The sequence below is a fragment of the Myripristis murdjan genome, chromosome 1, assembly GCF_902150065.1.
Source record: "Myripristis murdjan chromosome 1, fMyrMur1.1, whole genome shotgun sequence".
Taxonomy (NCBI): domain Eukaryota; kingdom Metazoa; phylum Chordata; class Actinopteri; order Holocentriformes; family Holocentridae; genus Myripristis; species Myripristis murdjan.
Window position 1 is genome coordinate 21,772,517 of NC_043980.1, and position 13,666 is coordinate 21,786,182.

The following is a 13,666-nucleotide window of genomic DNA, read 5'->3' on the forward strand; positions in this document are numbered from 1 at the left end:
AGTCAAAAGTTTGGACACACCTTCTCATTCAATGTTTTTTCTTTATTTTTACTACTTTCTACATTGTAGATATATACTGAAGACATCAAATATATGAAGCAAGATATATGGAATTATGTAGCAAAGAAAAAATGTTAAATAACTCTAAATATGTTTTATATTTTAGATTCCTCAAAGTAGCCACCCTTTGCTTTGTTGACAGCGCTGCAAACCCTTGGCCTTCTCTCGATGAGCTTCATGAGGTAGTCACCTGAAATGGTTTTCACTTCACAGGTGTGCCTTGTCAGGGCTCATTTGTGGAATTTCTTGCTTTATCAATGGGGTTGGGACCATCAGTTGTGTTGTGCAGAAGTCAGGTTGCTACACAGCCGACAGCCCTATTGGACAACTGTTAAAATTCATATTATGGCAAGAACCAATCAGCTAACTAAAGAGAAACAACAGTCCATCATTAATTTAAGAAATGAAGGTCAGTCAGTCCGGAAAATTGCAAAAACTTTAAATGTGTCCCCAAGTGGAGTCGCAAAAACCATCAAGCGCTACAACGAAACTGGCACACATGAGGACCGACCCAGGAAAGGAAGACCAAGAGTCACCTCTGCTTCTGAGGACAAGTTCATCCGAGTCACCAGCCTCAGAAATCGCAAGTTAACAGCAGCTCAGATCAGAGACCAGATAAATGCCACACAGAGTTCTAGCAGCAGACCCATCTCTAGAACAACTGTTAAGAGGAGACTGCGTGAATCAGGCCTTCATGGTCAAATAGCTGCTAGGAAACCACTGCTAAGGAGAGGCAACAAGCAGAAGAGATTTGTTTGGGCCAAGAAACACAAGGAATGGACATTAGACCAGTGGAAATCTGTGCTTTGGTCTGATGAGTCCAAATTTGAGATCTTTGGTTCCAACCGCCGTGTCTTTGTGAGACGCAGAAAAGGTGAACGGATGGATTCCACATGCCTGGTTCCCACTGTGAAGCATGAAGGAGGAGGTGTGATGGTGTGGGGGTGTTTTGCTGGTGACACTGTTGGGGATTTATTCAAAATTGAAGGCACACTGAACCAGCATGGCTACCACAGCATCCTGCAGCGACATGCCATCCCATCCGGTTTGCATTTAGTTGGACGATCATTTATTTTTCAACAGGACAATGAGCCCAAACACACCTCCAGGCTGTGTAAGGGCTATTTGACCAAGAGGGAGAGTGATGGAGTGCTGCGGCAGATGACCTGGCCTCCACAGTCACCGGACCTGAACCCAATCCAGATGGTTTGGGGTGAGCTGGACCGCAGAGTGAAGGCAAAGGGGCCAACAAGTGCTAAACACCTCTGGGAACTCCTTCAAGACTGTTGGAAAACCATTTTAGGTGACTACCTCTTGAAGCTCATCGAGAGAATGCCAAGAGTGTGCAAAGCAGTAATCAGAGCAAAGGGTGGCTATTTTGAAGAAACTAGAATATAAAACATGTTTTCAGTTATTTCACCTTTTTTAGTTAAGTACATAACTCCACATGTGTTCATTCATAGTTTTGATTCCTTCTGTGAGAATCTACAATGTAAATAGTCATGCAATAAAGAAAAAGCATTGAATGAGAAGGTGTGTCCAAACTTTTGACTGGTAGTGTACATCTCCATCTACAGAATGCCAACTTCTCAGGAGCCTTCTTTTTAGTTTGACCCTCTTTGCAGCCTGTGTCTGTTTAAGTGCTTCTTTCTGAAAAGGCTAATATCAAGTAATCATCAAAGGTAATCATTAAATCAAAGTTAAAACATGAAATCGAAAATCAATTCAATCAAACCAAAAAAAAAAAAAAAAAAAAAAAAAAATCACAACTAGAGATACAGGCTTTTCTGACAGTGAGTAACTGGTAATGTTATCTTGGTGAATAAAAGGTTGTAAAAAATGAATGGAGGTCAATATAATGACCTCACACAGAAAGATATGTGTGAAAATAATGTGTGTGTGTGTGTGTGTGTGTGTGTGAGAGAGAGAGAGAGAGAGAGAGAGAGAGAGAGAGATGGAAAGAGATTCCAAACAACTGTAGCAGTTGATGCCTGAGCCTAGCACATCACTGCGTCCATCTAATAGGAGAGCGAGGGATTAAGTTCAGACGTCACAGGGCAGACGTGACGGGAGAGCTCAAACGTACAGAATCTATCTAAGACCTGAAATACATGCTGCAACCTGCGTCTGGTCTGGTGTCCAAATCCCCCAATCTCATCATGCTGCTACATCAAAATCTCTGAGCTCACTACATCAGATTCTGCAGAATTGCAGATCTCCCAAAATAACCCAGATTCCTCTCCTGTGATTTCTGTCCATGGTGGCAACACAGACTGCCAAGTGCCTGATTGAACGCTTGGTTAATATTCAAAATATTCAGAAAATTAATGTGGCGCCGTTAAAGTGCAGATAAGGGCAGATAAGGACACCCCCACCCCGCTCTCACAAACACGCACACACGCACACACGCACACACACAAACACTTACCACCAGTCAGCATTTATTTTATTCATTATAAGATTTTAGAGTGCAGTTTTATAAATGGCAGATGTGTGCGTGTGGCAGGTGCTACAGTCTGAGCTATAGGCAGGCAAACCAATTACCGCTGAGCAGATCTGTGGTTTGATTGAACCCACTGTTTAATATGGACCACAGGTACAGCAGAACACCATGTAGGAAAAGACATTATAATCATTATAATGCCCTGAACGGACACCGGCGCCTGGAGAGATCATGCCGCTCTCAGTCTGGCCTCTCGTTCCGCACCATCAGCTCCGGTTATGATTTATTTGATTTCTCTATTTGCCCAAACTGGCAGGTTGTCAACTTGGCTGACGTGAGGCACCTTACCTTAGAGTCATGATGTGAAGGATGTTTCTCTCTCCATCTCTCTCTTTGGTTTATGCTGCTCTGTCAGAGTGAGCCAGTATGAACCAAAGGATCACTGCAGTTTGCTAAGCACATACTCATGACGTGAGGCAAAGTCCACCCCCAAGTCCTAGCTCACGAGTTGAGACATTTTCCTCAGACTGGGGTCACTGCAACGCAAGGTTTTGCAAGGTCTAAAGTACATCTGTGTTGTGTTTCCTTGACACAAAGAAAGTTTTGTAACCATAACAGAGGTGGAAACAAAGTACATTTACTTAAGCACTGTATATTACTGCCATTTTTGTGACATTTTATACTTTTAATCCACTACATTTTAGGAAAAAATATTGACTTTTTACTCCACTGCATTTATCTGTTGGCTGTAGTTACTAGTTGCTTGGCAGAATGTGGTTTTATGCTCAAAAGCTCATAACAAATGACATAGTGAATATGTAGTTGGAGCGACAACATTAAAATACTCATTACAAGTTAGTGCATCAATAATGTAACACCCTGAAAGGGACCGTGTGTGCAAAATGACCACTTTTACTTTTTAATAGTTATAAACCTTTGCCTAAGTATAATTTTGAATACCAGACTTTTACTTTTAATGGAGTATTTTGTTCCCACGATAGCATCGCTACTTAAGCAATAGACCTATCACGCTCAAGTTTGTGCTGTTAAACTGGCACAAGATCGCAATCACAAATATTTCCATCAGAATTCAAGCAACTGAACTGAACATAAACATTTTCCTGACTACATGCTCGCTTCCCTTGTAGCCCGTAAAGTGGCCTGGCAGTGTTTCCTAACTCATCAAACACAGGCTGGGAAGCCTCTACGGTGGGTGCAAAAAAGGCAGAAAGCGTCTGTATCCAGGCTTTTTTTTTCTCCCTCTTGTCTTCTTCTGATGACAATTCATAATTTAACCCAAGCCAAGAAATTTTATTTGTATGGCTCAGTATTATAAATCACTAATTTGCCTCAGCGGGCTTTACAACAATACAACATCCTCTGTCCTTAGACCCTCCAATGTTGTTTTTGATGACATGTCCATCTTTGTGTCATCATGTTGTGAAGTTTGTTCAAATGTAGATCCCAGCAGTTAATGTTATTAAGGGTTATTATAGAATACTTGCTAAGCAGAGTGATACACAAGTTAACATAAGTCCTTATTTGACAATAGAAACAATAAATGCCTGAACAGCAGAACCGGATCTATAAAGAATTAATGAATAACTTGCAATAAAATGGACATTTAGTTTCACTTGTCTGGTTTAAAGACAGCGTCAGGGTACACACCAGCACCCACTGAGCTGGTGGAGCTTTAGTGTCTTGCTCAAGGACACTTCAGCAGAACAGATGCCCGTCAGGCTCGAATCTAAGTTGTCTGGTTGAAGGACGGCCCCCTAAGCCACCCTGCACAGGTGGCACAGTGGTAAAGATGTTTCACCCATGCCCTCGAAATATTTGGAAATGCTTACAGTGTCATGCAGCTTTGATTGGATATAAAAGACTGAAAGGGAAGTTTCTTGGTTTTGGCAGCTCCCATCCCTTTCTGTAAGCTGCCGACGGAGCCTTGAGAGAAGCAAGCCGCTGTAGAGCCGAGATAAGACTCAACCTGCCAGCTACACTCATCACTGTGTGTGTGTGTGTGTGTGTGTGTGTGTGTGTGTGTGTGTGTGTGTGTGTTTGTCCCTCTCCCAGGCCTGCCAAGATAATGGGCTCTCAGGAACCCAACTGTCAAATCTAAGCTGCACTCAACCACCAACAGAGATCAAGTCAAACTGTACAAAATAAAAAAAAGTATATTTTTTTATTGAATAGAGTAGAATATTATAACATAACAAACAGAATAGGCAATTTCCCTGACCAGCATCAATAGAAGCATCTCTCCGGCAGCCTCTAATAGCTGAACAACATTAATAAAAGGCGTTCCAGCTGGACTGAGGTCAGGGATTAAGAGGTTTAGCTGTTTGAAAGGTTGAGTTCGGTCTACCATACAAGTGCTGATGGCTTCCTCTTGTCATAGTTACATCAAATGTGTCACACACACACACACACACACACACACACACACACACACACACACACACACACACACACACACACTCAAAAGTAATCACATGAACACATGACAGGAGCCCTTCCTCTAACCATGAAGCAAAAATGCATGACCATCTATCTCTGTGATATAATATTTAAGAATTCTCACCAAATCAAGTCTATTACTCTCTTTTCAGGAACAAGCACAATTCAGTGTCAACATCTGTACACTCTTTCTCTCACTCACACACATGCACACATACACACCCGGAAACAACATTGCTACTTACATTTTTGCTGAAAGAAACGGCCTGTCATTGCTGTAATGCTCTGCTCCTCACTCTTTCTGCAAAAACAACAGGAAGTGTAATAGGAAGTGAAGCGCGTGTCATATAGCATTGTGGCCTGCCTCGACATGAAGACATGAAGGATATTGCACGTGTTAATTAAACATGGAATAGGTCCTACGGGCAGGAGCAGTTGGTGTCGAGCTTAAATTTTTATTCTTAAATCTGAGTTTAAAACTAAGAGGGAGCCACAGGACATGCCTTGGTCAGGGTGAGAGCATGTGTGTGTATGCGTTTGTGTGTGTGACTGAGTGTGTGCTTGTTCTCATGGAGCAACCATGACCAAAGCAGCACTTACTAAACTTCTCATCCTCGTGATCCTCACCTTCATCATCTGCCTCCCAGAATTCTTCACTTCGTACAGAGGTTGGTCATTCATGCAGTGAATGGTTTTCTCAAGTGGGTTTCTAGTTTTGGTGTGTGTGCAACCATACTTATGTGTGTGTGTGTGTGTGTGTGGGTGTCCATGCTTTACTCTCAGTTGAGGCATAAAAACTGCACAATTGTTTGATTTGACCCAATTTAATACCAATGTTTGTTGAAACTTAACAATGGAGGACTTACAAAAGTTAACTGGTGAAGGCTTTAAACAAAGTAAACTCTATTCTGTCGCTGTATTTCCCTTTATTGCTTTTCTTTGTTGGCTCTTTCTGTCTCTCTTTCTCTGAACTAAAACAAATCGCACCCAAATGCGGCTATGCACAACGCTGATTGACAGCGGCTTTGAAAGAGACTCTGTATTCTGCTGCTTTCTTTTCGAGAGCAACTTGCTTTAGCCTTTGTAGTTGTGCACGTGTGTTTACCTTGAATGCTCTCTCTCCCTCTTCTCTCTTTCTTTCTTCATGTCTGTCATTCCCTCTGCCTCTCTTTTTCTCTCTCTGCCTCTGATACAAATTGGAGGAAATGGTTTTCATTTTGCTATCAGTAGAATTTCAGCTCTCGCTCTGACTTGAGAGAAGTTTGCTTTTTTTTTTTTCACTTTCTGCCCGTTCCTGATGTGTAATCACAAATGAAGTGTGTCTCATTTCCTTCACGGTCCATGCTTCCTCTGCAGTGTGTGTGTTTTTGTCAGAGAGAGTGGAAGAAAGAGTGAAAGAGCATTAGAGAGTCACACTCCCATGCTAGACACAAACACAGAACACAACAACAACCTGAGAGCGACTGAACCCTGAAACCTTTCTTTCTTCTCTCATGTGTTTAGTCTTGAGAGTGAACTTCCTCTGTACACCCCATCAACCCTCTGAGGAAATGAAGAAGATGGTGGAAGGTGAGGTGAAGAGGAGGAAGGGTATGTGTGACCGTTGCCTGACCTCTGGAGAAGAAAAACAAGAGCTGGTTTGCCCTCAAGGGATCAACGTGACAGGCCCCGGGTCAGATTTGAGGGATGGTGGTGCCGATCCTTCAGAAGAGGGCTGGTTTATGTGTGAGACTGACATGGATGTGGCAGATCTACAGGATGAAGGCTCATTATTAAGTGAGTATTGATCACAATTTTTTTTTTTTTTTTTTTTTTTTTTTTGTAGCGACAGACAGTCTGTTATACTGTGGGGGCGTTTTCCTGGCATGGTTTGGGTGCACTTGTTCCCTTAGAGAGAAGTTTCACTGCAAACCAATACAAATTCATTCCAATGGTCACCTTTATCCTGTGATGAAACATTTCTATCCTGATGGGAGAGATCTCCTCCAGGATGACATCGCCCCACATCCACAGAGCAGGAGGGCTCACTGAATGGTTTGATGGTGATGAAAATGATGTAAATCATACACTATGGCCTTCACAGACACTAGATCTCAACCTAATTGATCGTCTATGGGAGGTTTTGCACTGACGTGTTAGTGCCGGCTGTACCTATGTTGGCGCTCTAGGCGCTTTGTTTGTACGGGATATGAAAAGAAATTTCCTGTAGGACAATAAAGACTATCTATCTATCTATCTATCTATCTATCTATCTTGTTTTATACTAGTTTTTCCTTTAATTTGTCACTTGTCTGTGCTCTGTAGATGAGAAGATCAGTTTCCATCCACGCATCCATCCATCCTTCTGCCCATCTGTCCATCCACAGGTCCAGAGACAAGTCTGGAGGTGTCGGTGGAGGTTCAGCTCGGAGGCGCAGGCTCCCTGAATCTCACCCTGTACGGCCACCGCAACCACAGCTCTCTTTACCTCCACCCACCTGAGGCAGAGGAGGAGGAAGAAAAAGAGGAAGAGGATGAAGGCCGCAGGGAAGCATTCTACTGCTGCCTCCCCGTCCCGCCCTCCTCAGAGCCGACCAATCAGAGCCATTGTCTTCTTCAGCTGACCAACCAAACAGCTTTGACTGCAAGGGTGAAGGAAAAGCTGCCATGGAAACGGACACAGAGAGGTTGGTGTCAGGATGAGAGAGCAGTTTTAAGGTTTTTTTTTTTTTTTATTGTTTGCAGTGTGGTCAGCGTAATTTCACTTTGACACTGTTCACATAAGTAACCAAGAGTGAAAAACACTGGAAGAAAGGAGAGGAGAGGGGAGGAGATGAGAGGAGAGGAAGGGAAAGGAAAGGAAATTGATGATCCATTAAGACAAGGGATAAGGAAATTGGTAAATCAATTTTCATAAGCGGTGAAACAGATTCCATTTCATTCAAACCTGCGCTGTCTCCCAGTAGTCAATTCAGTCATCTTATTCAATAGCATTTCTGTCCACTCTTCTTTTTACTTCAGTTCGGCCTCTCGATTATGTCTTCCTCACTCTGTTCCTTCACCTACAGAGCTGCACGGTCGGTCAGCCTTTCAGAGACTTATAATACATCATAATCCACTGTATCTCTGAGGCCTTATTGATTTTGGCTTGGTTTCTGTCTGTTCGGCTCTCACGCACTCCCCCACGCTTACAGCTATGACGAAGTAATATTTTCCAATATCACGCTGAAAGCTTGACATCTATCTCTCTTTCATCTCTCCGCTCCATTTCCACCACCCTCTCACATACTCTTCTCCCCTCTTACATCTCCTTTCCCTTATTTTCTTGCTTTTCCACTTCAGTCTCACTACACAGCATCACTTTCCATCATGCTCATTATCCGTTACCGTCACTCTTCACCCCCTGCTCACTATCCTCCCTTATTTTTTGCCTTGGTCTTTTGCATATCTTTCTATTTTCTCATTTCTTTCCTCCAGTTATTTTTCTCCTCCCACTTGCTCGCCAATTATATCTCTGCCCCTGTGTTTCTCTTACTTCTTTTTAGTTAGTGAATTGCCTGGTTGGCTTCTTTTTTTTTTTTTTTTTTTAGAGCTGATTATTCTTGTCACGTCTTGGGGCCCAGCTTGCAATGAAAAGACTATCTGATGGTATAATCTCTCTCTGTCTCTCAAATTCAAAGTCAGACAAGCTTTGCTGGCATGACAATAGTATTTGTGTTGCCAAAGCATTGCAGAACAAAATGTATAAACAAGGTATCAGAAAATATAGACAGTAAATCACCATAGATATAGAAAGCAATGCATCAAAATATATCTAAATTCAAAATAAAGAAATTGTACAATATCATGTTGCTCAGTGTCATTATGGGCTGTGTAATGATGTATTTCAGATATCATTAAATATCAAGTGTAATGGTGAATCTATAATATTGTAAAATTACATAATATAATCAGTATTGTAAAGTAAACAGTTGTGTGGTCTCTCTCTGAGGTTGTATCATTCATTAAATTAACCACAATAACATAAAATAATAAAAGAAAATACAGAATGAGTGGCAGAACGTGAACAGTTCATGTTTTGGACTTTGACGCGACATGAAGTCTCCTCGTCAGTCTTTTGTTTGTTTTATTTCATGTGCAATTAACTTGAATAGTCTAAGAAACAATGAGGAATAGTATTGGCATTTTTATTTGCAGATAGTCCATAGTTTCAACATTAATCTGGGGGTGTGGCAACTCAAGGTTTGTGTCACAGGCACTTTGGGACATAATGAACACTGGGGAATTTCACTGGTGTTTTTCTCCCCCATGACTTTAAATGGTTTCCCTTTCTTACTAACATCACAATATACTACTATTTGGCCGTCAGAAACTGTCTGTGGGGCTGTCTTGTCCCCCTGCAATGCTGAAGTGAACCCTGCACCCCTGGCTGTAGGATAAAACCTGTCAGTTTTGGTGACCCCATGACCTTCACTGGAGCGCCAGTAGCAGGGCAAATTGTCAATCCCATAACTAAGGAATTGCATTAACTAACTAGAGATATGGAGCCAAGCCCCCTGGAGGTTTCTAGGGTCACTGCGTTGATTTAAAGTGGTTTGAAATCGATAGAATCAATAAATCCCTGAACCATAATTTGGACCCCATACCAAGTGCCATAATACCACTGCAGCAAAACAGTAAGCGCCAGAGAAAAAATAACAAGAAGGTATTTGGGAGCACTGAGTCGATTAGAAGTGGTCCCAAGTTGAGAGGACCTTGGGAAGTCCCCAGAACATAGTTTGGACCCCATATCCAGGAATGTTATTAGCAGTGGCTAGAAACGTGGAACCAAGTCCTGGTGGAGGAGGGCATTCTGAGGACGCTGAGTTGATTTAAAGTGGTCCAAAGTTGTTAGGACATTGGGAAGTCCCCAAAGGGCTTAGGAGGCCAAACAGCTTCTGTAGCCACCCTTCACAGGAGCTACAATACAACACATGCAATTGTAACAATAACAGATGTAACTGTAACAACAACAGTAGTACTAGTAATATTCGCTGTAACATGTGTAATAGTAATAAAAGTGGTTATAAAAGTATTAATAATGTAGTTGTTTCCATAGTGTGATAGTGGTAATAACAACAGTAATAGTCACTTAAGCTGGTGTAACAGTGATATTAGTGACTGTAACAGCAGTAATGATTGTTATTCTGATAGTAGCAGTAACGGGGTGGCGTGGTGTCAGGAGGCAAAGCGGTCGTCTGGTAATTAAAGGGTTCCTGATTCAATTCCCGGCTCTTACAGCGAGCATGTTGAAGAGTCCTTGAGCGAGACACTGAACCCCCGATGTGAAAGGGTGAGGCCAGGACTTTTAATCTCTCTCTCTCTCTCTCTCTCGCAGATGAGTGGTTTTGTGTGTTCAGGGTGCTGTGGCTGGTTCTGCTGTGTGTGGTGCTCCTGACTGTTGCCACTACAGTGCTGGAGCAAATCTGCCATGGGAGACGCTGCACCAGTGAGACACACACTCTCTCTCACACATACACACACACACACAAACATCCACACTCTCCTCATTTGTTTGAAGTGACCCCCCCCCCTCTGTCCTTTCCTTTCCTCTTCTTTGGTCAGAAAAGCTCAAGTTGTCCCAACTCTGTCGCTGCTACACCCGTCAACACTTGAACGGTAACACAAATATTCACTTGGCAGCCGTTTGTCTTTCATCATAAAAACACACACATTATTTTGCCATTACTTATCTCTCTCTATGAAAACAGCACCTTAATACATGCACACACCTAACCACGAATCAATTTTCTCCCCGCTTACAGAGTCTGCTCCCTCATCAGGAAACCACTCAGGTACTACAGCTGCTCCACTGCTTTTAAATTTATTTATTTATTTATTTATTGACCAGATCCATACTTCTGTCTCTTCACTGGCACGTTGTCTAGTAAAATGGAAAATCTAAATGTTTGTTACTAATACACTCCATGTTTCAACTAGCTGGAGAGCAGTACACAGAGATGACCGCACTGAAAGGTACGTGTCACAGGTGCATTATACTACAGAACACCATCAAATTTTATTAATCTAGACCTGTGCATTCATAGTTTAATTCAGTGATTACCTATAAAAGTAAAGGAAATTTATTTTGCAATTAACAGGTATATGGTTTTAGTACATTGAGTGGGATGGGATTCTACTATCATGAGGACAAAAAAAATGATAAAACACTTGCTCAGGATTGTGTATTTTCTAACAGGGACGACCCCTCGATCCTTTGAGTACTGCTATTCTTCACCAGGTCAGTCCCCAGCCATAATTTGGACAATTTGGACCAAAATTACTGGATTAAATTGATAACTCTGTCATTTACCAACACTGTATTTTTCTTTTAAACGGACAGAACTATCACCCATTGAAGAAGTTGAGACTTCAGGTAAGTAACTGAACATACACACACACACACACACACACACACACATACAAACTAAGATAAACGTCTTAGAGCAGTACTTTCTGAATGAATGAGTGTGTCTGTGTTAATAGTGTTCATGTATTCTACACCTGACCTCCCAGACACTCTGCTGGACGGAGATGTGGACCATCAGTATGACAGCACTGGAGGTAGACCTAATGCTTAATGTTTGTAATAATTGTGAAAAAAAATTAAGCCTTTACTGAAAATCAAACGTTATAGGGTATTTCCAATGTGTATTTGTATTGAGATACACTCTATTTATTTTACAGAGTTAATAAGTTCCTGCGCCACCACAACACTTATCATGATTCCACGTCTTTTTATCTATAGACTCGATGTTTCTAGTCTCAACAGTATATTCGGTATTTACTTGAACTGTAAAATGTGCCTTCACAAGCTGCAAGTAAAGATCAACCCCACCCTGAACCTTTCTCTCTCGTCTTCCCACTCCAATCTGTTCATCTTTCAATCCTCGACCTTAGCCCATCTGCATCATCGGAGCCATCCGCCCGTCTCATCCCTCGCCGTGGAGCAGGCCTAGCGAGAGGGCAGCTCCCCTGTGAGCAGAACAGAAATGGACGGCGTAAAATAAAGATGACTGCTTCTATCCATCTATCCATGGCAACCATCCCTGAAGAGAAAATAAACAAGATCTGAGCCTCATGATGATGGTTAAAAGATGTTTATTTATTTATTTATTTTTATACATCTCATCATCCAACAGTCTAAGGGCACTTCATTAACGGGCTATCATTACATCAGTAAACCGTCCAAGCTTAAATTAATGAATTGGCTAACCAGACATTTACTGTTTTCCAGTCCAAATTATAAATGTCTGTTTTCTGAGGCAGACACATATCTGATAACAGCTGAAAAGATCCAGACCATTAGACAAGAATGACTAATATTTTAATAGCTTTCTTGCCTGTAATCAATGTATTTCTAAAGGTAAGAGGCAGAAGCAGAGAGGGAGAATCAGAGATATTGTATTTACCACACATCTAAATGGTTACGGGCTTGAAGCTAAGTCCCAGTTGAAGGCTGGACATGTCATAATGATTTTTAAGAGTAGCAGCATAGCAAAACAGAATTAGAGAGTAATTCACCTGCATTGCATTCTCAACAAGAGCAGAGAAGCAAATGCCCTCTTAGTATAATAAGACATGGAGTATGATGATTAACCTTTTCTCTGAAATTGGCAGAGGAATAAAAGGTAGTGTTGCTTCATATAAATTAACATACAAAAACAAAAACAAGCAAAAATTCTGGTATAATCACCAATACTGGCATTCTGACCAAAAAACACATCTATTTCTGCAAGGAGAAAATTTCCTTAGTGTTAGTTAATGTTCTAGTCCAGAATAAACCAGGGACAATCTATGACACTATAGGAGTGCAAAGAAAAACCCAATACAGATTAGAAAAACCCTTCCACACAGAGGAAAACATCACTACTTCCATTTTGGTTCAGAGTGACATCTTGTTTTTGTTTTTTTTTTAAACAGACCAAACTCTTTTGGGTTCCTCATAGCAAAATATTAGCTGCAAAACAGCAACAAAAAAACATTCAGAGACAATAGGAGCAATAGTAATGTCATAAATTCACTGGCAAATAAAACTTAATAGGCCTGTGGGCCATTCTTATATTATAGAATATGTACCTGCATCTTCTTGGTCTGTAGCAATGGCACTTACTGTAGATAGAAGCACTTAATCTGGTATAATCTATTTTATATACCTGACTGTGCAACAATAGTTGACAACATTAAGACAAGCGGGTGTGCTAGCAGGTAGCTGTGTGTGTGTGTGTGTGTGTGTGTGTGTGTGTTAGTGCTGTGTCTGGGTGGGTGGCTCTGTGGCAGCTCTGCAGTGCTGGCTCTGGATATGTGAGATCTGCAGGACGGGCAGCAGCAGCTGAAATGCATTCTGGATGTAGTTGGTGCTGTTGGAGCCCTGCAGACACAAGAGGCATAATAACCTTCATCGCTGTCATGACAACCACAATCATCATCATCATCATCATCATCACCACTTTTAATGTAGCTACCACTAACACTGCAACTTGTCATCATCATCATCATCATCATCATCATCATCATCATCATCATCATCACTATTATTGTAGTTAACACTATCACTGTAACTGGTCATCATCATCATCATCATCATCATCATCATCATCATCACTATTGCTGTAGCTAACACTATAATCGTAAATGGTCATCATCATCACCATCATCCTCAACTTTTGAATGTTGGATAGGAAGTGT

At 41.5% G+C, this 13,666-nt stretch overlaps 2 protein-coding genes across 6 annotated transcripts in view; one reads left to right on the top strand and one right to left on the bottom strand.

Annotated features, from left to right (window-relative positions):
* Positions 1-5,330: 5,330 nt before the first annotated feature.
* On the top strand, positions 5,331-12,050 carry LOC115363514 (uncharacterized). 3 transcript variants are annotated; one of them, XM_030057777.1, is made up of 11 exons: positions 5,331-5,628; positions 6,464-6,736; positions 7,327-7,626; positions 10,317-10,427; positions 10,544-10,597; positions 10,744-10,773; positions 10,919-10,954; positions 11,178-11,219; positions 11,322-11,354; positions 11,465-11,542; positions 11,879-12,050. In XM_030057777.1, exons 1-11 carry the CDS (start codon positions 5,541-5,543, stop codon positions 11,935-11,937), a joined length of 1,104 nt encoding a protein of 367 aa, XP_029913637.1. In that variant the 5' UTR covers positions 5,331-5,540; the 3' UTR covers positions 11,938-12,050. The 3 variants fall into 3 exon arrangements, with proteins under 3 accessions (XP_029913637.1, XP_029913645.1, XP_029913653.1); XM_030057785.1 differs by having other exon boundaries at positions 11,495-11,542; XM_030057793.1 differs by lacking the exon at positions 10,544-10,597.
* Positions 12,051-12,455: 405 nt separating this feature from the next.
* fam114a1 (family with sequence similarity 114 member A1) overlaps positions 12,456-13,666 on the bottom strand; it is a 13,817-nt gene continuing 12,606 nt past the window's right edge. For all 3 annotated transcript variants that reach the window (XM_030057811.1, XM_030057820.1, XM_030057803.1), the window contains exon 13: positions 12,456-13,349. In XM_030057811.1, the coding sequence (XP_029913671.1) occupies positions 13,224-13,349 (126 nt within the window). In that variant the 3' untranslated portion in view covers positions 12,456-13,223. The remainder of the gene's footprint in view (positions 13,350-13,666) is intronic.